The sequence below is a fragment of the Notamacropus eugenii genome, chromosome 6 (assembly GCF_028372415.1).
Source record: "Notamacropus eugenii isolate mMacEug1 chromosome 6, mMacEug1.pri_v2, whole genome shotgun sequence".
Taxonomy (NCBI): Eukaryota; Metazoa; Chordata; class Mammalia; order Diprotodontia; family Macropodidae; genus Notamacropus; species Notamacropus eugenii.
The window spans coordinates 36,348,889-36,373,476 of NC_092877.1; the positions used below are offsets into that span (position 1 = coordinate 36,348,889).

Consider the following 24,588-nt stretch of genomic DNA (forward strand, 5'->3'; position numbering starts at 1 on the left):
TAAATATCAGCCTCCCATCTAGTACCCAGCAGGCCTCAGAGCTGAGTCTCTCCATTGACCTGAGAAAGGACAAGGAACCTCAGGTGAGTTTATGTTTCTTTAAGACTTGGCCTTTCTTCCTTCTCCTGAGATCCTCTGTCACGATGCATAGGTGACATATGTCACGGCATAGGTGATAGCATTGTTGTGGGCAGGCTCTTTGTCTTCTGTTTGCCTTGTGTGGCTTTAGGTCTAAACAAAACCTGTTAATGTATCTGTGGAATGTGAGCTCCCTGACCCTAAATATGCTTCCTTTTGGTATTTTTTTTAACCTCCAAGGAATAGTGGGAAACCTGGCATCTAATAAACACACTGTGAAATGTTTTTGGAATTTAACTGAATTGCTTAATAGAACACCTCCTGAGAGCTTAGTCACTGCTTGCTGACTCCCTGACCTTTAGAGGGGAATGACAAAATTGGGAGCAAAGCTCCCAAAACCTGAGTGGTACCCTCTCCATGCTAAGGGAACCCAGTAGGGTTTTCCATGGAGCTGATGGAACCCAGTTAGAATGGAAGGGTTATTCTCAATCCAAGTACCTTTGGATATTTCAAACGTGTCCTTCCAGAAAGGAAAGACTTCATGAAAGCAAAGGTATATGTGGAGACAGACACATGAAAATAAAAAAGGAAAACCAACAGGGATTCATGAGCATTGGCAGGTCTCTGAGCATCCATCTTCTTCCTACTTGCAGCCTTCCAGCAGCAATGAAGCTCCTTACAAGCCTCTTTCTCTTATCCTTGGTCCTGTGTGTCAACAGTCAGGGTTGGCTTCGAGACTCTCTGGACTTCCTTAATCAGGCTCGTCTAGGTAAGGCCTCTTCAAGAGCATATCTCCTTTGTTCGAGTTGCTTTGCACGAAGCAGTGAATGATAAGAGGAGGAAGATTGTTTTATTCACAGAAGGCAGATACCTGGAAGGTAGAAGGGCAGGTGGTAGCAGATGCAGCCAGAAATAGAATCTGGTACCTGAGCAGTGGCAAAGGCAGGGCTGGTGGGTGTGGACCTTTCCCTCCAGTGGAAAGAGAGATGCTTTAGCTGCATTGGTGAGCCCCCCATGGCTATGGAACAGGAAAGAATCTTTGGCTCAGCTCAGGATGAAAGTTGCTATTCTGAATCTTATCTGAAAGAAATGGAGCAGTAGTTAAGGAGGAGCTAAAATATGTTTTCAGGGGAAAATTCTGTTTTACAGTCCATTGTTTCATATTTTAAGCATTGTTAATGTAGTGAAGGGACACTTATTTTATAAGACACATCTTGGTCTGTCATTTCCATTGGGGACCAGTGGCTGAGGAGATGCTTTCCCATGCCATCCATTTAAGAAATCTTGAACCTGGGGATGATGTTTCTGTCCTCCCTAGAGCCAGATCCATGTTGCTCCTTATGCCTCTTGCCTCTTGCCTCTTCCCTTTCTAGGTGCTGGGGACATGTGGAGGGCCTACAGGGACATGCGTGAAGCCAATTTTAAAAATTCAGACAAATACTTCCATGCTCGTGGGAACTATGATGCTGCTAAGAGAGGACCTGGGGGCGTCTGGGCAGCTGAAGTGCTCAGGTAAGAATGTTGGAATGATCCTGAAAGTGGAGCAGATCTGGCCTGTCTGGGGACTCTCAGAGGCCTAGGAAGGCCCATGGATGAACTCACTGCAGACCCTGCAGGTGCTCCTCCTTCTCTGTTTCCCATAGTGTCCAGAGCAGGGTCCTGAGCAGTAGCCATCAGTCTGGTCTGTCCCACAGAGGAAGCAGCAGGGCCTGATGTGTTGTCAGTATTGACCCTGTATCAGATGAAAGACAGACTTCAGAGAGGATTTGACTTTTTTTTAAGCATTTTTTTATTGGGAGTTATTCTGAACTTGTGTGACACCATCAAACAGGAATATTTCCATATATAAAAAATAACAAAATAGAAAACTTTATATGTCACTGTGAATCTCTGTTGTCACCACGTTTTAAAAGCATATTATTCATTCATTACATTAGTCCCAAAGCTGTCCTGGTTGTCAGCGCCTTCCCATACACTTCCTTCTGGTCCCTCCTGGGCTCTCTGAAAGGCTTCATTGATACTGTTTTTTCTTTTTCTTTTCTTTTCATTCATTTCAGGTCTTCTTCTTTCAAAGTCTCTTCCCTGACAATATTTTAATGAAAACTTTCCTTCATAGGAAATTAGTAATGTCAAGCTAAGTTGGTGCACACATTTGACCTGCTGAGAGTGTATACCTCACCTTTCCCCTCCAGTTCATTAGCTTCCCATCAAGATGAGAGAAGCACATTTCCTCACTGATCTTCTGAAGTTTTGTGTTCATTGAGTTGAGATGAGTCCCTAGGTTTTCAAAGTTGTTTCTCTTTATGATGTGATATCCACTGAATAAATGGTTTCCTGGTTTATTCACTTTGTACATTATTCACCAGGTAGAGTTCCACGTTGCTTTCCAGAATGGCTGTACCAATTCACAGCTCCATCTGCAGTGAACTAGTCTGTCTATCCTCTTATGGCCCAGCCCAGGATGTTCATTTTCTTTTTTGGTTATCTTTTCCAGTCTGATGTAGATGAGGTGGCACTTTAAAATTGTTTTCATTTATCTTTCTCTTACTATTAGTGATTTGGAACATTTTTATATGACTACTGTTATCTTACCTTTCTTCTTCTGACAATTTCCCATTCATGCCATTTGAACAAGGCCTTTTGTTCTTACGTCTTTGAATCATTTCTGCAGTTATATTGGCCATCAATGACTTTTATGAAGGAACTTGCCAAGAAGACTTTTTTTCAGTTCACTGTTTCTCTTTTAATTTAACTTCATCCCTTCTGTTTGTGCAAAGCTGTTCAATTCTTTACAATTGAAATAGTCTATTTTTACCTCTCGTGATTGTCTCTACTGATTTGTGCAAGAAGTCTTTTCCTCTTCATTATAAAAGGCATCCCCTTCCTTCTTCCTCTAATTTCTTGATGATTTGAACTTCTATATCCATTTGGAACTTGCTGTGGTATGTGGTGTTCATCTAGATCCAATGTCTGCCCAACTGCTTTCCAGTTTTTCCAATAGTTTTTGTTAAATAGTGAGATCCAACTGGATTTCTCAAACACAAAGGTACTATACTTAGGTATATTTTGTGAACTTAATCTGTTCCACTGATCAACCCTTTTTTTAAGCAGTATGAAAGAGTTTTAATGATTATTCCTTTGGACCACAGTAGCAGAGCAAGTCCTTATAGACCTCCTTCCTTCCCATTGTTATTCATTAGTTCCCTTGAGAATCTTGATCTTTGGTTCCTCTACATGAATTTTGTCATTATTTTTTCTAATTCTGGAAATTTTTTTGTAGTTTGGCATGGCATTGAGTAAATCAGTTAACTTAGATCACCTCATCATTGTATTAGCACAGATTAATTGAAGGATAATTTCTTTAAAAAACACCAATTTAATTTTATTTTCATTTCTGAATTCTCTCCCTGTCACCTTGTCTTCCTCTACTCACTCAGAAGGCAAGAGAAACAAAACCTACCATAAATGTGTATAAGTACACAAAACCAATTCCCTCATTAGCCATGTGAGGGAGGATGTCTAAGTCACTTACTCCCACTGGGCCCATTCTGGCAGGAGCTGAGCTACACCCAGCACAGAGCTGAGCTTTGAGCCCCCACTGCTTGGGAGCATGATTGATTAGTAGTAGCAACAGCAGCAGCGACCCCACCTCTATCCCCCCACCATCCCACAGGCTTCTACATTCTCTTAACACACTGCCCTCTTTCTCATCACAGATGAGGGAGATGGAGCCCAGATAGATTGTTCTGGAAGTGAATGACTGGTTTGTTTAAACTTCTTATTTTTCAGTGATGCCCGGGAGTTCCTCCAGGGGGGCAGCTCTGGCCGGGGTGTGGAAGATTCCATGGCAGACCAGGAAGCCAACAGATGGGGCCGAAGTGGCAAAGATCCCAATCGCTACAGACCAAAAGGCTTGGACCCCAAATACTAAGCTGACTTCTCCCTTTTGTTGCCCTCTCCATGTATGTTGTGAGATCCTCCTGGAGTCAAGAGCCTTCTGGGCCCACACAACTGTAACTGATGCCATGCAGACATTCAATAAACAGAAGTTCTGACCAATTGTGAGCCTGCTGGACTCTCTTTGTACCCAGAATGAACATAAATGAGCAATGACCCTTAGAGCCTGTTTCTGTCTCCTGTCAAACCCCAGGTTGGGCGTCATAGACTTGGTCTCTTAGTGACCTTGGGTCCATATTTCCATGTCAGTGTGAGCCGGGTCTCTGAGTCACCCAGTTCCTGATTTTCAGTGATGTACTAGCCATCCAAGAAGATGTGTCTGAGAGTGTCTCATGACAAATCTTGAGGAAGCTTGACATCATAAAATTCAGAGAGGAATATGTTTCTAGAACAGACTCCCAGTTAATACCCCATTGTCATTCCACTTGACTTCATTTCCTTCCATTTAATAACTCCATAAAACCACTGGTGTTCTCTTCCTGTTTGCTTTTGATAGCTTGGGGTCTCCATTTCTCACACTCAGATATTTCCAATCAGGTTTTTCAATATCTACCCTCCCCTCTCCAGTGGCCAATCCTAGTTTCCAACCTCTTTGGTGACCATTACCTTCAGTATTTCTTCTCTACTATCTTGCTTCCTTGCTGTCCTTTACTTGTATAATGAACTCTTGAAGTCTACCTCTTGTTATCCATTCTCCAATGTCCAGTCTCTTTGGGCTTGTCCCTCAGTATTTGTACCATTATCTTTTGTTTAAACATATTGGCAAAATACCGATGTCCCATTCATCTTAATAATTAGAACAACAAACTAGCATTTATATGATGACTTGAGATTTGCAAGGCACTTTAAGACCAATATTTCATGTTATCCTCACATCCCTGGAAGGTAGGGGTTATTATGACTATGCACATTTTACAGATGAGGAAATTCAGGTAGACAGAGGTTAAGTGACTTCCTTGCCCAGAGTCACATAGCTAGTGAGTGATTGGAACTCTGGTCCTCCTGACTCTAGGTCTGATTCTATCTCCTTAGCTGCTATCTAGCTGCTTTCTCATCACATGTGTTTCCATGTCACATACCCACAGCCTTACGCTCAATTCGTGATATCCAGTACTGCCCTTCTACCCCTCCAAAGTCTCTATTTCCAATCTCTAGTTACCTTGGTATCTACCCTTCAGTATCCAGGCACAAATGCCCAGCCTCCTTGATGTGGTGCCCCAGCTTTCTACCTCCTTCCTCAGGGTACAAGACTTTTCCTGTCAGCTCTAGGATATCCAGTCCACTTGATGTTACTATCAGTGTATTGTCCCTATGTTGTCCTTGTTTTGTCCCCTTGTCATCCACCATGTTTGTCATAAACTGTCCAGATGTACTCTGTGAGCAAATAAGAATTCTGGTAGCTCAAGAGAAATGTGAGATGTACAAATGTAGAGACAGTTCCCTCCCAAATGGTCAGACTCTTTGTGCCTGACTTGTGGCAGTCTTCCAAGTTTGTATTGGTCTGATCAGCCACAGCTGGACACATTGTACATTGATCCCCCCGCAACCTCCCACATCATGAGGTCATTTTGTCCCTCTTGGAGCACAAAGGATAAACAAAACTTCAGCCAAGTGAACAGTCATTTCCATCGACGTTACCTGAATGAAGCCTTCCACTTCTCTAAGGATGAAACTTCCCTAGCAACATGGTGTGCATATTCTTTGTTCCTCTCTACCACTTCTCGAACATTTCTCTACCATTTCTTGAGAACCTCTGGACTTGGGGTTCAGGAAATGTCTCCGTGTTGTCATTTCCCTATCTTTTCTGTCATCTGCCCACAATCTGCTTACTCTCTCCACTTTTCAGTAACATTACTACCTAAAATACTATTTCCCTCTCTACCTCATTCCCAGCAGTCATTCTTAGGGTTTTCAGTATTCATCTGGATAAACCCTCTGAACAACGGGACTTCTCAGCTCCCTAACTCCCTCAGTTCCAATGACGTTTGTGCCATGTTTGGTGCAGAAAGGAGGCAAGCTGGAAGAGAATGAATACCTCAAACATGCTCCACTGCCATGTAACCACCATGGTCCCAGCCCTCCACTACATGTACCTTGACCACCAGATGTCCTGAATGTCTCCTCTAATATTCCTCCCTCTTCATGTGATTCAAGACACCCTTCGTTCTCCCCACTGCTCACTCTGTGAAAGGATTTACTTAGTAATACTCATAGCTAGCCATTATGTAATGATTTAAGGTTTGCAACACACTGTACATAGATTAACTCCTTTGAAATGGAATGAGTCCTGGTGAAGAGTTGTGCTGACCTCCTTGTGAGTGAGGACCTCCAAAATGCCTCACCTATCTGAAACCAGCCTGGCCCCTGGACTCTACCAAACCTTGCCATGACCAAAAGATCATATACTAGATATATACCCTGCCACCATACATGTGTACACTTGTTTTCTCAGAGGATACTGTTTTCTTACTCTCTTTTTCAGGCATTGACAATCAAATTGACATTTCCCAGTCTGCTGTGTTGGCCCAGGCTCCAATCAGAATCTTTGAACCCCTGGATCTCCCCAATCTCTCACTCCCAACCACGTGGGCTGTATCTCTCTTTTGTCCATACCCTATTTTTTCCTATCCTTTTTATTTAAGATGCAAAACATTTGTTATTATTTTTTTTTTAAATTGAGAAATCATTTTCACATAAAACAGAAACAGGCAAAAATGCCCATTTGTTCTTATATATTTACATTATTACAATATTTGGCAAATATTTACCTCATCCAGCATTTTAGGCAGTAAAGCTAAGGCTATGTTTCTTACAAGGCATCAAGCCCTGCACTAGTGTAGACCATGGCTGAGAGTGTAAGAACACTATTGCACCATTTTGAATACAAAATTCGTCAAGAAGTAGGGAATCTTCTCAAACCATGCCTTTTAGGTGAGATTTGAGAATCCCACAAAACTGTCTGATTCAACAGGCAGTCCCACTGGGGTCAGCGTCAGGGGTTCTAATGCGCAAACCTCTTTTTACGTCTGTGGTCAGGGTCCAATTAGGGGGAATTCCCTATGTACAAATACAGTCCCACTGGACGCTAGCCTTTCACAAAAGCCCCGTAAATACCAGTCCCATTCTGGGAGAAAGGAGTTCAGAGAGGTCTCTGGCTCAAGGCTCAGCCTGTAGTGCCAGCTCCAGGCTTGCCTGGGGTGGAGCCCAGTTACAGATGTCACTTCACTGGCAGCGCCAGGTGGTCAGTCCCGGCCAAGGCTCTGTCGCAGAGGGGACACCGGGTGGCCCGTGGTTAGCTCATCTGATCGCGCAAATTTCCGACCGCAGCCGCGCCAGTTACAGTGATGGGGTTTCCACCTGTGTGCGTGCGCAGGTGAGCCTGGAAGGTGCGAGCTCTTGGTGTGCGTTTTCCCGCAGCCCGCGCAGCTGCACGTGTGCGTGGCCGGCCGCGCTTGGGCTCGGGCTCCAGCAGCTCCAAGGGCGACGACGGGGGTGTGAGCAGCCCTCGGGCTGGGGGCCCTGCGGCGGCGTCCGCCAGACCCCTGCCCTAGCGGAAGAGCCCGAAGGGGCCTGCGGGGCAGTGCAGCTGGGGCGGCCCCGGCAAGGCTGCGGGTGCGGCAGGGCCGAAGGCGCCCGGAGGCACGCTGCTGGGCGTCCTGCCGCGGGCTGCGGCCGTCGGGGCTGAGTGGGGCCCAGCATGCAGGTCCCGCCACCCTCCCGCTTCACGCAAAGCGGGGGCCGGCCCAGGGCGGCCGCGAAGGCGCTGTCCAGCTCGGGCTCAGCCTTGATGCCCTCGGCGAAGGCCCCGAAGACAGACGGGGCCAGCCGCAGGCGGCCCTGCAGCGGGGCGGGGCCAGCCCGAGGGGGCGGCTACTGCTGCTGCGGTGGTGCTGCGGGGAGCGCGGCGGGGAGAGGGCGGCCGAGGGCTCGGGGCCCAGCCCGTCCAGCCCCACGGAGCGGATGAAGTCCAGCCCGCTGCGAAGGTGCTCGTCGGCGCCCCGGGCTTGGGCTGGGGCTCGGTGCGGGGCCACGCTCCTGGCAGCCGCGCTCCCGGCACCGGACTGGCCAACGTGGCGAGGGGCGGCAGGACGGGCTCGCTCAGCGCCACCGCAGCCAGGCGCCCGAGGGGACGGACCGATGGACGGAGACAGACGGCCCGACTTGTGGGCGGGACGGAGCAGGGAGGGGAGCGAGAGTGTGAGAGGGCCGACTGACTGACTGACTGACTGACAGGCGCGCGCCGACCAGACTCCCTGACACAGAGAACCACGGGCTGGGCTGGGCTGGGCTGGGCTGGGGCTGACTGGGCTGTGAGGGAGTCCCCATCCTTTCTTTACGCCCTATTTAACCCTTATTCAGGGGCACGAAGGTCGTACTGCGAGTTGAGCACTGGACTTGATATCAAGAAGACTTATCTTCCTGAGTTCAAATCTGGCCTCGAATACTGGTTGCATGATCCTGGGTAAGTCACTTAGCCTTGTTTGCCTCAGTTTCTTCATCTGTAAAATGAGCTAGAGGAGGAAATGGCAAATCACTCCAGTATCTTTGCCAAGAAAGCCCCGACCAGAATGGGAAAGAGTGAGACACAACTGAAACAACTGAACAAGAAAAGTTCTTACTCTACTGTTAACAAATGGCACAGGTGTGCAGCCTCCCCCGAAAACCATTTTGTGTATATTTTGTGAGTATTTATAAGTGTAGAAACACAATAGCCCAGTACACAGACAGCTGGTCCTGAAGCCCAGAAGATGCAGGCTCCACTGCGGCCACTGTTGTGTGATCTGGCAGCATTCTAGGACGTCCCCTAAGACAGGTAGTTGCCCAGAAGGGGACAACCAGCATTGTGAAAGAATTTGCTCCACTGGGATTTCCCTACATCCTTGAAATCACATCTAGTCTATTGCCTACTTATACATTACTTGTAGATTAGAGACTGAAATTATCCCTTGCTGAGATACTGTGGAAACTTTCTGTTTTTAAAGTGCTCACATTTTGGTAGTTCTATAAAATTGAGTTGAAAATTTTTTCCTATGTTCTCTATAATTCTGAGTTACTTTTGAAAGGATTCATCAACAGGTGGGCATCTCTGGAATGATTTAGGGTTTTTAATCACTGTGAACTCTTCTGGAGCTTTAGCTTTTGTTTCCCTTGATTTTTTTTTCAAAATTAGATCTCCAGGACATGGATTCAAAATGGCAGACTGAGAGGAAGCATTAGAATCTATCTAGCCCAAGAAAGATCTAGAAAATGCACCAGACTGAATTCTGATCAGGGAAGTCAGACTGAAAAAAATAAAACAAAGTGTGGGATATTTATAGGAAAAACAACTGATGTGGAAAACAGATCTAGGAGAGAAAATTTAAGAATCATTTTGGACTACATGAAAGCCATGAACCTAAACAGAAAGAGCCTGAAAATCATATTTCAAGAAATCATAAAATCACCCTGACCAGATATCTTAGAACCAGAATGCAAAATAGAAATTGAAAGAATTTACCAGTTACTTCCAGAAAAAAAAATCCTCAAATGAAAACTCCTAGGAACACTGTAGCAAAAATCTACAACTTATAGGTCAATGAAAAGAATAGTGGAGGCAGCTAGAAAGAAAAAATTCAAGTACCGAGGACTTACAAACTGAATCACACAATTTGAGTAGCCAGCAGTATCAAGAAGCAGAGTGCTTGGATTGGAGTATTCCAGAAGGTAATGGATCTAGGAGTACAACCAAAAATAACCTAGGTAGAAAAACTGAATGTAATCCTAAGAGGGAAAAATGAATCATCAATGAATTAGAAGACTTCCAAGCATTCCTAATGAAAAAAGCAGTGCTGAGTAAAAAATTTGACATAGAAATACAGAAGTCAAGAGAAGTAGAAGGAAACATGAGTAATATTATAAGGAACTAAAAACATTTCATATTCTTCTATTGGTAGATTATATATACTAATATACATATATAGTATACCTATATATACAATATATAGTTATATATATAATCTGATGCATATGTGTATGTGTGTGTATATATATGTATACACACACACACACACATAGTCCCTCAGAACTTTATCATGGTGAGGGGTGAAAGAAGGAGTTTAATTAGGCAGAGGGCCTGAGTATGATTCTGTTGTGTTTGGATGATATTGAAAGAGAAAATGGAATGACTGGGAGAGTGAGGCATTGGGAAAAGGGGGAAGGGAAAGAAAGAATGAGGACCATTATCTCACTTAAATGGGACACACAAAGAAGAGTTTATACACTAAGGATGCAACAGTGGGGGAGATTGCACAACACTTGAATTCAATCTCATCTAAACTGGCTAAATGAAGAAAGAATACATATAAAACACAGCTGGGTCCAGAAACACATCTTACCCAATAACAAATAGGAAGGGAAGCCATTAAGAGAAGAGGAAGGAAAAAATGGAGCCCAAAATCTAATGGAGGAGAGGACAAGCAAGGAAATATGTTCCAACAAGCTGTAGACAGGATAAGTTGGAAATTATCAAGAGAGAATTAAGGGGGTTGGGAATGGCTGCCTATAGAAAATAGGATTTTAGTTGTGATCTGAAGGAAGCCAGGATGAGATGAGGAGGGAAAGCATTCCAGGCATTGAAGACAGACAAAGAAAATGTGCAGAGCCAAGGGGTAGAATTGCTTGTTTGAAGAAGAGCAGGGGGTCAATGACACTGGATTAAAAAGAATGTGGAGATGAATGAGATGTAAGAAGACTGCAAAGGTAGGATGGGGTGAGGGTAAGGAAGGCTTCGAATGCCAAAGAGAGGATGCTGTTTTTGATCTTGGAGGCAAACACTGGAGGGTGTGGAGAAGGGAGGTGAAGCATTTGCACCTGTGCTTTAGAAAAATCACTTGAGCAGCAGAATGGAAGATGGGCTGGAGGAGAGACAGACTTGTGGCAAACAGACTGACTGTCAGGTTATGGCAGCTGGCCAAAGGTGAAATGATAAAGGCTGGCCCCAGAGTGGCAGCAGTGTCAGAGGAGAGAAGAAGATGCATTGAGAGGTGTTGCTAAGGGGAAGTCAATAGGCCTTTGTAACAGATTGTATATGGGGTGTGAGAGACAGTGAAATGTCAAGGTGAACACCTTAGTTGTGAGCCTGGGGGATTGCAAGGATGGTGGTGTCCTTGACAGTAACAGGAAATTGTGAAAGGATGTAGGGTTTGAAGGGAAAGAGAATGAGTTCAATATATCATTTATGATATCTGTTGCACATCTAGTTTTAGATGTCTGAAAAGCAGTTGGAGACAGGAGACTGGAGATGGGCAGAGAGATTGGGGCAAGAAAGATACATTTGAGCATCATGAGCATAGAGCTGGTAATTAAATCTATGGGAGCTGATGGGATTGCTAAGTGAAGTAGTATAGAGGGAGAAGACAAGAGGACACAGAACAGGTGTGAAACCTGAGGGACACTTATAGAAAGAGGATCCAGCAAAGGAGACTGAGAAGGAAGTTCTGATGGGTACGAAGAGGACCAGGATAAGATGGTGTTCTGGAAACCTAGAGAGAAGTGAGTACCAAGGAAAGGATGATCGACAGTGTTAAAAATGAAAAAAGGTGGATTCTGAATCAATGAGGAAGAGATAAAAGCAATTATCAGGAGCTATTTCTTCCTATATTTCCTATAAACAAGACTGGTGATCTAAACAATATGGAAGAATATTTACAAAAATGTAAGGTACCCAAATTAACAGAACAGGAAGCCAAGAGTTTAAAAATAGATCTCTGTTAAATTCCTTATTTTTGAGGGGGTAAAGGGGAGTTGGAAATATTGTATGTCCTTCTAATATTTCTGTCTAAAATCTGTAATGCAGCTGCCCTTTTTTATTGGGATTCTGAAGAGCCCAACTCCTTGCTAATCCCTCACCTCCCTATCTCTAAGGAATTCTTTATTCCTCGAGTTCTGTGGTTTCCACCAACATTCTCCTTCAGCTGTTCACCAAAAAGTCACCTCAGAGACTCATTCATTACACTTCTAGCAACCTTTGGTGCTTTGAACTCCTACAGTTCTTCCAGGACTCCTACATATTCTCCTTGCTTTCCACACTAGCCAGGTTTGTCACAAGTAGAATGAAGCAGATTCCTTCTTCACTTGGATGTTTATTGAACACACACATATTAGTCCATACAGGCAGTGCCCGTGCTCCATCCAGGCAGCACAGAGGGTGCGGAGTGGGGAGAGGGAAGGAAGGGAGAACAAGTTGGCTCAGTATTTGCCCTTCAGATCAGTTGGACTGAAGTGATTGGGGTCTTTGCCACTTCTGCCCCATTCATTCACAAACTGGTCTGCCCTAGAATCTTCCACTGCCCTGATGCTGCTGGAAGAATTCTCCACCATCACTGGAAAACAGGAAGGCAGAAAAGAGATGAGTCAAGGGACCAAACTGTAAAACCTTACCCTGAATAACTCTCTTGGGACTCTTCTCCCATGCCTTTCTGGAGGCTGGGCCATGAACAGCTATGAGAAGCATATTTCTATACAAAGCATCTGTGTGGCATCAAAGGGACAGAACTGGATTTGGAGTGATGAGGACCTGGGGCGGGTATTTGCTACTTACCAAGTCATTTAAGCTTTGTGGGCCTCAGTGAGCTCATCTGTAAAATGGATATAAAAAGATTTCATCGGGGGCGGAGCCAAGATGGCGGAGTAGAAAGACGCATACACACGTAGCTCCGAACCCAGAACCCATAGAACATCAGTAAAAAGGAACTCACGGTGAATTTTGGAGTAGTAGAGGCCATAGCACAGTGGAGCAAAGGAGATTTCTGTTCCAGAGGGACCTGCAAACCTCTCGCAAAAGGTCCGTCGCGCTGCGGACATGGAGCCCAGCCCAGCCCCGCCGCGGCCATGGCAAGGAGAGGAGCAGATCTGAGTGGGCTTCAGGGACGGGATCTCCAGTGGCCATGCGGGTCCCTCCACCCACAGGTGATGGGGGTCAGTGAGAGGGTCTTCTTGGCAGGTCGAGAGGGGAGTGGGGTACCCCCATAACTCAGGCCCCCTCAGGAGGCAGTAGCTGACACAGTGGCAGACGAGGGCTCCCCAAGTAGGCAGGAGCCTGGATCCATTGTTGAAGGTCTCTGCATAAACCCCCTGAAGGAACTGAGCCTGACAGGCAGCCCTGCCCTGACCTGAGTACCTGAACTTAATCTCACACTGAATAGCAGCCCCGCCCCTGCGGAAGCCATGAGGCTAGGAAGCAGCATTTGAATCTCAGACCCCCAAGCTCTGGCTGGGATTATCAGGAGGCGAGGTGGGTGAGAGGAGAATATTCAGAGGTCAAGTCACTGGCTGGGAAAATGCCCAGAAAAGGGAAAAGAAATAAGACTATAGAAGGTTACTTTCTTGGTGAACAGGCATCTCCTCCCTTCCCTTCTGATGAGGAGGAGCAATGCTTACCATCAGGCAAAGACATAGAAGTCAAGGCCTTTGTATCCCAAACATCCAGACTAAATATTCTGTGGGCTCAGGCCATGGAAGAGCTCAAAAAGGATTTTGAAAATCAACTTAGAGAGGTGGAGGAAAAGCTGGGAAGAGAAATGAGAGATATGCAGTCAAAGCATGAACAGCAGGTCAGCACCCTGCTAAAGGAGACCCAAAAAAATGCTGAAGAAAATAACACCTTGAAAAATAGGCTAACTCAATTGGCAAAAGAGGTTCAAAAAGCCAATGAGGAGAAGAATGCTTTCAAAAGCAGAATTAGCCAAATGGCAAAGGAGATCAAAAGCTCACTGAAGAAAAATAGTTCTTTCAAAATTAGAATGGAACAGATGGAGGCCAATGACTTTATGAGAAACCAAGAAATCACAAAACAAAACCAAAAGAATGAAAAAATGGAAGATAATGTGAAATATCTCATTGGAAAAACAACTGACCTGGAAAATAGATCCAGGAGAGACAATTTAAAAATTATGGGACTACCTGAAAACCATGATCAAAAAAAGAGCCTAGACATCATCTTTCATGAAATTATCAAGGACAACTGCCCTGAGATTCTAGAACCAGAGGGCAAAATAAATATTCAAGGAATCCACAGAACACCGCCTGAAAGAGATCCAAAAAGAGAAACTCCTAGGAACATTGTGGCCAAATGCCAGAGTTCCCAGGTCAAGGAGAAAATATTGCAAGCAGCTAGAAAGAAACAATTCAAGTATTATGGAAATACAATCAGGATAACACAAGATCTAGCAGCTTCTACATTAAGGGATCGAAGGGCATGGAATAGGATATTCCAGAAGTCAAAGGAACTAGGACTAAAACCAAGAATCACCTACCCAGCAAAACTGAGTATAGTATTTCAGGGGAAAAAATGGTCTTTCAATAAAATTGAGGACTTTCAAGCATTCTTGATGAAAAGACCAGAGCTGAAAAGAAAATTTGACTTTCAAACACAAGAATGAAGAGAAGCATGAAAAGGTGAACAGCAAAGAGAAGTCATAAAGGACTTACTAAAGTTGAACTGTTTACATTCCTGCATGGAAAGACAATATTTGTAACTCTTGAAACTTTTCAGTATCTGGGTACTGGGTGGGATTACACACACACACATGCACACACACACACACATAGAGACAGAGTGCACAGAGTGAATTGAAGAGGATGGGATCATATCTTAAAAAAATGAAATCAAGCAGTGAGAGAGAAATATATTGGGAGGAGAAAGGGAGAAATGGAATGGGGCAAATTATCTCTCATAAAAGAGGCAAGCAAAAGACTTATTAGTGGAGGGATAAAGAGGGGAGGTGGGAGAAAAACATGAAGTTTACTCTCATCACATCCCACTGAAGGAAGGAATAAAATGCACGCTCATTTTAGTATGAAAACCTATCTTACAATACAGGAAAGTGGGGGATAAGGGGATAAGCAGGGTAGGGGGGATGATGGAAGGGAGGGCATGGGGAGGAGGGAGCAATTTGAGGTCGACACTTATGGGGAGGGACAGGATCAAAAGAGAATAGAAGTAATGGGGGACAGGATAGGATGGAGGGAAATATAGTCAGTCTTATGCAACACAACTATTATGGAAGTCATTTGCAAAACTACACAGATTTGGCCTATATTGAATTGCTTGCCTTCCAAAGGGAAGGGGTGGGGAGGGAGGGAGGTAAAGAAGTTGGAACTCAAAGTGTTAGGAACAACTGTCGAGTACTGTTCTTGACACTAGGAAATAAGAAATACAGGTAATGGGGTATAGAAAGTTATCTGGCCCTACAGGACAAAAGAGAAGATGGGGACAAGGGAAGGGAGGGATGACAGAAGAGAGGGCAGATTGGTGATAGGGGCAATTAGAATGCTCGGTGTTTTGGGGTGGGCGGAGGGGACAGATGAGGAGAAAATTTGGAACCCAAAATTTTGTTAAAATGAATGTCAAATAAATAAATTAAAAAAAAAAGATTTCATCACATTCCTCCAAAGGAAATTATGAATACTACGTTCTTTATAAATCTTAGAGACCCCAGAAACATGAGTAGTTATGAATGAGTGGAGAGAGGCCTGTGGACAGATACTCCTCCATCATACTCTCAGAGTTGGAGCTGAAAGATTCACAACCTGTCTTTGTGGTATCAGAGTGTCAGAAGTGCTCATTCCTGCTGTGCTGGAAACAACATTCTAGTCTCTGCTGCTGTGTGTGTCAGTCAGGCAGTTGGAGGGATTGCTTTGTAGGACCTTGAGCTGAGGGATTCATAGAGAAGGAGAAGGAAATGTAATCCCTAGAGTAGGTTTTTCCATGCTTTCATCTCCTGCATGTTCAAAGAGGGCAGAGACGGGCTTCACTGTCAGGGGTTTACCTGATCATTTTGGCTGCCCAGGTCCCCCCAGGTCCACTCTGGGCAGCATCATAATTTCCACAAGCATGAAAGTATTTTTCTGAATTTTTATAATTGGTTTTACACATGTTCAAGTAGACCCTCAACTTATTGCCAGCAAATATCTTGAGTCAAAAGGAGAGATGTACCTAGTGATAGAAATCCAGATGGCAGATAGCATTCCTCTGCCATCTTAAAGATTGATCTTCCTAGGCAGAGTGACTGCTTCTCCCCCATTCTCTGGTACCCATGGAAATAGCATGTTGAAATAGCATGTTCCCTACTGTACTAAAAAACACCTACCATTTCTGACGCTGAATCTGAAAACACAATTCAGAATTTCTGCCCCTTTCTAAATATTGATTAATATCCATCTGAGGCTTTGGTCTCTCCCCTTATCACACCCTCTATGGCTCTATATGTAACTATACACTCTTTCCATGTAGGGTTGACCCCCCACGTCCAAACTCTACCGCTGGCATTGCTCAGGTGCAAGACTCTGCATCTACTTCTGTCTGCTCTCAATTCCCTCCTCCCCTCAAAAAGACCTTTGTCTTTTTCAGAGAAGAGGCCTGTGTTTGTATAGAACAATAGCCCATCCTGCTGGCCCACTTCCTCAAGCTGGGTGGGAGAGTACCACACCATGTGACGATGACCTTGAATGTTGATGCCACCAATAGCTCCTGAAGAGCCAAAGTTCTGACTTGGATTGTCCAGTCTAGGCCTTCTCAGTGGGGAACTTCTGGTGGGAAACTCTCCCCTGGTCCTAGGCTTGGACACACCTCTTCACAATGGCCTCCTTCCCTAATACTGGCCCTTCCTTTCTCCCACTTAAAGGTTTCAAGATGCCCCGCATGTTCTTTGGTTCCCCTTGCTACTTCCAAGTCTATGTTCTGACAACTACCTTTACCATCTCATTACAGTCTTGTTCCATTAATATATATTCATATCGCTCTGCCTCCTTTCTACATGACTTCAGCATCTAATTCACTGGTTTCTTCCTCTGAGACTGACTTTCAGTCACATCCTACCCTCACAGTTAAAAAATGAACCATCAGTTTTTAATACTTCAGTTTGACCAGATTAGCTAACTCTCTTTACACTCCTTTATAATGTTATTTTCTAAAACTCATAAACCAATACTGTGTTTTAATGAAAAGACTTTTGCTTCTGTATTTATCGTTGCCAATACCAGGTACATTTTCACTTCTCCGGCTCATCGCCTTCATGCAGATAACTCGTAAACTTCAGTACTTGAGCGAGCCTAAGTTCCTGTTGTAAAGATTTGCTTCACAGGTCTGGTTCACTAGACTCAGGGAATTAATAGCTGTATTTCAGGTCAATGGAAGCAAACAGAAAGAAAATAATCTTTTAAAGATGTTTCTAGTTAGTATAATTTGTATTACTTTTCCATAAAATATTCAATTGACATTGTTTTATGAGTACAAACAGTATTTGGTCTTAGAAGATTATTTTTGGATAGGTTGTTAGTTCTGTTTGACAGATAATCAATATGATGCATCAACATTCTTATGATCAATAATATCATTTACATTTTCTGTCTGATGATGATATGACAAGAGATGACATCCCCAGATTTCAGTCTTATATTCCCCAAAATGGAGACCCACTGACCTTTCTTTGACTTGGTCTCTTTCCCGAAATGGGATTCTTTGGATTTACCGTTAACTCAAGCCTGGGCCAGAAAACAGTGCCTGCCCCAAACTGGAAAAGTGCCACAGTAAACCTGGAGTTTCATGTTTTACAGGAAGAAATAAACTATTTGCCTATTTACCTTTTGCAAGCAGGGCCCAAGGGCAGCCAGGATCCTCAGACAGAACTTTATAGAAGTGAATGATTGATCCTAGCACACTCAGGTGCTCTCAGAGATGTGGAGGGTATTTTTTTCCAACTGAAAACTCTACTTGTTCAGTTGGAACTTGTGTGAGAATGAAAAGAAGAAATAAAATAAAATTTCAACCCCATGAGTTAAGTTAAAAATGTTAAGTAAGGGGTCATGGTGATGTTTTATTCTAATATAAGATGTACACCAAGATAGGTAACAAGAGAATTATTGGAATGAGTTGTCTGGTCAACCTGGAATAACCACCAAGGGATTGAAGAGACACACAGGCCAGTTAGGGCTGTTGTGACATTCTGGAACAGCACAAGTGCCTTCTCCATTATGGTGTTTCCACATCATTATGTAATCAATCCAGAAAGAAGTCTTTCTTTTCAGAAAAACAAAAGGGAGAGAATCAAAGAAAGGATGTGACCATGTCTTAGGGTGGATATGAAAAAGCAAAATGAGAACTGACAGCACAGAGAAAAGAGAGATGTTTAAATACTTTTTTGTTGTGTTTTCTGCTGAGAACTATGATCTGTGGACTGGCAAGGGCACAAGATACATGAGCATAATCAATAATAATAACACTGTAATATAATAATCATTAATGGTGGGAACATCAGCCCAATTGATACATAAGGAGATACTGAGAGAGTGGCTAGGGGCTCTTGATGTATTTAAATCACATGGCTTTCTGGAACTATATCCTGGAATACTGAAAGAACAGAGAGTTGGGATGGTTTTGAAAGTTCAAATAAGAGAAGAGTATTGGACCGGGGCAAACACTGTCCATATGTTCATCAAAAGGAAGAGAGGGCGTTCTTTAGACCATGTGGGTCTTCAATCCCTAACAAAACTTTAGAATGTATTATTAAAGGGATGACTGATGACCATTGAGCAGAAGAAGCAGGGGGCAGAAACGTCCACTCAGAGTCGTTCTTGAAACAGTATTGCTGTGACTGTATACAGTGTTCTCTTGGTTCAGATCATTTCCTTCTTCATTACTGCATGCAAGTCTTTCCACGTTTTTCTAAGATCACTGACCTGCTCATTTCTTGGGTAACATTCCATCATTATCAACTTGTTCAACCATATTATGCTATAAAAGGAACAGAATTCTAAGGGAAAATGCCCCTAAAGATGGATAAAAGGAAGGGAGGAATAAATGAGAGAAGACAACCTCAATGAATCCCTTTTGCACTCAATGAGAACAGGTCCAACCCTTTTGTTGGTGTGCTGTCTACCCGTAGTGGACGTCTGGTCTGATGTAACAATCTGAGATCTTTCTAAGCCCAAAGCTGGCATAGTTGTGATTTGCAAGTCCCTCTGCCCGGGAAGCTTTCTCATTCATCCCTGAAAGCTTATGAGAGGGACTTCACATACATTTTAAGCTATATGGACTAGGCTCCGTGGACTTTAAGGTTTCCCCCAACTCTGATCTTTTTTTCTATTTCATTCCTTAAGTCTGTGATAGGTATTGTGGAATAATGTAGAGGTATAAGACACTTCTCTCACCCTCACAGAGTTGACAATCTCATTGGGAGAAGAAGTAGATCATTATCAAAGAATGAATGGTTGCCATGAATGTTCACTGCTGAACTGTCTTCCCTGGCAATGGGAGATTCTGCTGTGTTGTGCAGGGGGATTTATGCAGCTCTCTGACTGAGTCCTTAGAATCAGGCCTCATTCCTCAGATCATCTCTCACATGTACTGCTTGTGTTAGCTCTTCTGCAGTCCAGGAGCTGAACGAGAACCTTGAAAGATGGAAGGAAAGAGACATACTGTAGGAAGCATATCATTCACGCACTGTATTGAAGCCTGAACCCCACACAGCACTAAGAAACATGAGAGAGACAAGGCTAGGCCACCACAGATGAACTTCTTGGATCTCCACGAACCAGCTCTTTCCCCTCTCCCACACACTGGGAGTGAAACACACAGAACTGGCTAAACTGTCCAGTGCATGTTAGCACTGAGGTGGTTTAAATGCCAAATGGCTGAAACATACGTTTCTTTCTTCAACTACATGTGGAGGAAGCCCTTGACAGTATCTCTGACACACAGATCCAGCCATGTTGGGTGAGCTCAGGGCAAGTTAGAAAGACTAGGAAAGGGGAGAGCTGGAGTAATCAGAGAAGACCTCATGGAGGAAGTGGCAGAACTGGTGCATCCTGGAGGTCATGTTTGACACTGGTAGAGGGAGGGAGCTTCCCATAAAGGAGGAATGGCATGAGCTGAGGCTCAGACACAAATGAAAACTAGAAAACAAATAAAAGTTTAATTCAGTAAGCTTTGCCTAAACCTTGTAAGTATCTGTGGGTTTCACTATGGGCCAATCACTTATATCTCCAGGCCTCAGTTTCTCCATCTATAAAATGGAAATTAAATGTACCTCATGAGGTTTTTGTGAAGTTCAAATAAGAGGGGTATGTAAAGTGCTTTTTAAAAAGCTACAAAAATGACAGTTTTTTAAAAAATGAAATTATTCCCCCAGCCCTCTATAGATTGGAAATAATGGGTTACAGAGACTGCAATGCATCCATGACATTCAGTGTGGGTGCTTGTCTGGTTTGATGTGTTAAGGTGACCAGTTGCTGAGCATAGAAGAAATCTGTAAAAAAAGGAAAACCTCCCAAGAATACCCATGTTGAACATTTCGCAATCTGGGAAAATGACAGATTTGTGTTTCTGGGCACCTATTTCTATTATTTGTCAGGAAAAATTTTCAAGGGGGAATTCCCCAACTCACCTTGAACCCAAGTGGCTAAAAGACTCAATCCAGAAAACTTTGTATAAATATCAGCCTCCCCTCTAATACCCAACAGGCCTCAGAGCTGAGTCTCTCCATTGACCTGAGAAAGGACAAGGAACCTCAGGTGAGTTTATGTTTCTTTAAGACTTGGCCTTTCTTCCTCCTCCTGAGATCCTCTGCCACGATGCATACATGACATATGTCACGGCATAGGTGATAGCATTGCTGTGGGCAGGCTCTTTGCCTTCTGTTTGCTTTGTGTGGCTTTAGGTCTAAACAAAACCTGTTAATGTATCTGTGGAATGTGAGCTCCCTGACCCTAAATGTGCTTCCTTTTGGTTTTTTTTTAATCTCCAAGGAATAGTGGAAAACCTGGCATCTAATAAACACACTGTGAAATGTTTTTTGGATTTAATTGAATTGTTTAATAGAATACCTCCTGAGAGCTTAGTCACTGCTTGCTGACTCCCTGACCTTTAGAGGGGAATGACAAAATTGGGAACAAAGCTCCCAAAATCTGAGTGGTACTCTCTCCATGCTAAGGGAACCCGGTAGGGTTTTAGATGGAGCTGATGGGAACCCAGTTAGAATGGAAGGGTTATTCTCAATCCAAGTACCTTTGGATATTTCAAACGTGTCCTTCCAAAAAGGAAAGACTTCATGAAAGCAAAGGTAAATGTGGAGACAGAAAAATGAATATAAAAAAGGAAAACCAACAGGGATTCATGAGCATTGGCAGGTCTCTGAGCATCCATCTTCTTTCTACTTGCAGCCTTCCAGCAGCAATGAAGCTCCTCACAGGCCTCTTTCTCTTGTCCTTGGTCCTGTGTGTCAACAGTCAGGGTTGGTTTCGAGACACTGTGGACTTCCTTAATCAGGCTCGTCTAGGTAAGGCCTCTTCAAGAGCATATCTCCTTTGTTCGAGTTGCTTTGCACGAAGCAGTGAATGATAAGAGGAGGAAGATTGTTTTATTCACAGAAGGCAGATACCTGGAAGGTAGAAGGGCAGGTGGTAGCAGATGCAGCCAGAAATAGAATCTGGTACCTGAGCAGTGGCAAAGGCAGGGCTAGTGGGTGTGGACCTTTCCCTCCAGTGGAAAGAGAGATGCTTTAGCTGCATTGGTGAGCCCCCCATGGCTATGGAACAGGAAAGAATCTTTGGCTCAGTTCAGGATGAAAGTTGCTATTCTGAATCTTATCTGAAAGAAATGGAGCAGTAATAAAGGAGGAGCTAAAATATGTTTTCAGTGGAAAATTCTGTTTTAGAACCCATTGTTTTATATTTTAAGCATTGTTAATGTAGTGAAGGGACACTTATTTTATAAGGCGCATCTCATTTCCGTTGGGGACCAGTGGCTGAGGAGATGCTTTCCCATGCCATCCATTTAAGAAATCTTGAACCTGGGGGTGATGTTTCTGTCTTCACTAGAGCCAGATCCATGTTGCTCCTTGTGCCTCTTGCCTCTTCCCTTTCTAGGTGCTGGGGACATGTGGAGGGCCTACAGGGACATGCGTGAAGCCAATTTTAAAAATTCAGACAAATACTTCCATGCTCATGGGAACTTTGATGCTGCCCGGAGAGGACCTGGTGGGGTCTGGGCAGCTGAAGTGCTCAGGTATGAATATTGGAATGATCCTGAAAGTGGAGCAAATCTGGCCTATCTGGGGACTCTCAGAGGCCTAGGAAGGCCCATGGATGAACTCACTGCAGACCCTGCAGGTGCTCCTCCTTCTCTGTTTCCCATAGTGTCCAGAGCAGGGTCCTGAGCAGTAGCCATCAGTCTGGTCTGTCCCACAGAGGAAGCAGCAGGGCCTGATGTGTTGTCAGTATTGACCCTGTATCAGATGAAAGACAGACTTCAGAGAGGATTTGACTTTCTTTAAATCATTTTTTTTATTGGGAGTTATTCTGAACTTGTGTGACACCATCAAACAGGAACACTTCCATATATAAAAAATAACAAAATAGAAAACTTTATATGTCGCTGTGAATCTCTGTTGTCACCACGTTTTAAAAGCATATTATTCATTCAATACATTAGTCCCAAAGCTGTCCTGGTTGTCAGCGCCTTCCCATACACTTCCTTCTGGTCCCTCCTGGGCTCTCTGAAAGGCTTCATTGATACTGTGTTTTCTTTTTCTTTTCTTTTCATTCATTTCAGGTCTTCTTCTTTCAGAGTCTCTTCCCTGACAATATTTTAATGAAAACTTTCCTTCATAGGAAATTAGTAATGTCAAGCTAAGTTGGTGCACACATTTGACTTGCTGAGAGTGTATACCTCACCTTTCCCCTCCAGTTCATTAGCTTCCCATCAAGATGAGAGAAGCACATTTCCTCACTGATCTTCTGAAGTTTTGTGTTCATTGAGTTGAGATGAGTCCCTAGGTTTTCAAAGTTGTTTCTCTTTATGATGTGACATCCACTGAATAAATGGTTTCCTGGTTTATTCACTTTGTACATTATTCACCAGGTAGAGTTCCATGTTGCTTTCCAGAATGGCTGTACCAATTCACAGCTCCATCTACAGTGAACTAGTCTGTGTGTCCTCTTATGGCCCAGCCCAGGATGTTCATTTTCTTTTTTGGTTATCTTTTCCAGTCTGATGTAGATGAGGTGGCACTTTAAAATTGTTTTCATTTATCTTTCTCTTACTATTAGTGATTTGGAACATTTTTATATGACTACAATTATCTTATCTTTCTTCTTCTGAGAATTTCCCATTCATGCCATTTGACTCTTTATCTATTGTACAAGGCTTTTTGTTCCTACGTCTTTGAATCATTTCTGCAGTTATATTGGACATCAATGACTTTTATGAAGGAACTTGCCAAGAAGATTTTTTTTCAGTTCACTGTTTCTCTTTTAATTTAACTTCATCCCTTCTGTTTGTGCAAAGCTGTTCAATTCTTTATAATTGAAATAGCCTATTTTTACCTCTCGTGATTGTCTCTACTGATTTGTGCAAGAAGTCTTTTCCTCTTCATTATAAAAGGTATCCCCTTCCTTCTTCCTCTAATTTCTTGATGATTTGAACTTCTATATCCATTTGGAACTTGCTGTGGTATGTGGTGTTCATCTAGATCCAGTGTCTGCCCAACTGCTTTCCAGTTTTTCCAATAGTTTTTGTTAAATAGTGAGATCCAACTGGATTTCTCAAACACTAAGGTACTAATTTATATTTTGTGAACTTAATCTGTTCCACTGATCAACCCTTTTTTTTAAGCAGTATGAAAGAGTTTTAATGATTACTCCTTTGGACCATAGTTGCAGAGCAAGTACTTACAGGCCTCCTTCCTTCCCATTGTTATTCATTAGTTCCCCTGAGAATCTTGATCTTTGGTTCCTCTACGTGAATTTTGTCATTATTTTTTCTAATTCTGGAAATTTTTTTGTAGTTTGGCATGGCATTGAGTAAATCAGTTAACTTAGATCACCTCATCATTGTGTTAGCACAGATTAGTTGAAGGATGATTTCTTTAAAAAACACCAATTTAATTTTATTTTCATTTCTGAATTCTTTTCCTCTCACCTTGTCTTCCTCTACTCACTCAGAAGGCAAGAGAAACAAAACCTACCATAAATGTGTATAAGTACACAAAACCAATTCCCTCATTAGCCATGTGAGGGAGGATGTCTAAGTCACTTACTCCCACTGGGCCCATTCTGGCAGGAGCTGAGCTACACCCAGCACAGAGCTGAGCTTTGAGCCCCCACTGCTTGGGAGCATGATTGATTAGTAGTAGCAACAGCAGCAGTAGTAGCAACCCCCCACCATCCCACAGGCTTCTACATTCTCTTAACACACTGCCCTCTTTCTCATCACAGATGAGGGAGATGGAGCCCAGATAGATTGTTCTGGAAGTGAATGACTGGTTTGTTTAAACTTCTTATTTTTCAGTGATGCCCGGGAGTTCTTCCAGGGGGGCAGCTCTGGCCGGGGTGTGGAAGATTCCATGGCAGACCAGGAAGCCAACAGATGGGGCCGAAGTGGCAAAGATCCCAATCGCTACAGACCAAAAGGCCTGGACCCCAAATACTAAGCTGACTTCTCCCTTTTGTTGCCCTCTCCATGTATGTTGTGAGAGCCTCCTGGAGTCAAGAGCCTTCTGGGCCCACACAACTGTAACT

General features: G+C 43.5%; 1 protein-coding gene across 1 annotated transcript; it reads left to right on the plus strand.

The window, feature by feature from the left end:
- On the plus strand, positions 1-24,588 carry LOC140512028 (uncharacterized). Its single transcript, XM_072621403.1, has 7 exons — positions 1-83; positions 732-847; positions 1,452-1,590; positions 3,868-4,008; positions 21,232-21,347; positions 21,937-22,075; positions 24,359-24,588. Exons 2-7 carry the CDS (start codon positions 745-747, stop codon positions 24,498-24,500), a joined length of 780 nt encoding a protein of 259 aa, XP_072477504.1. The 5' UTR covers positions 1-83; positions 732-744; the 3' UTR covers positions 24,501-24,588.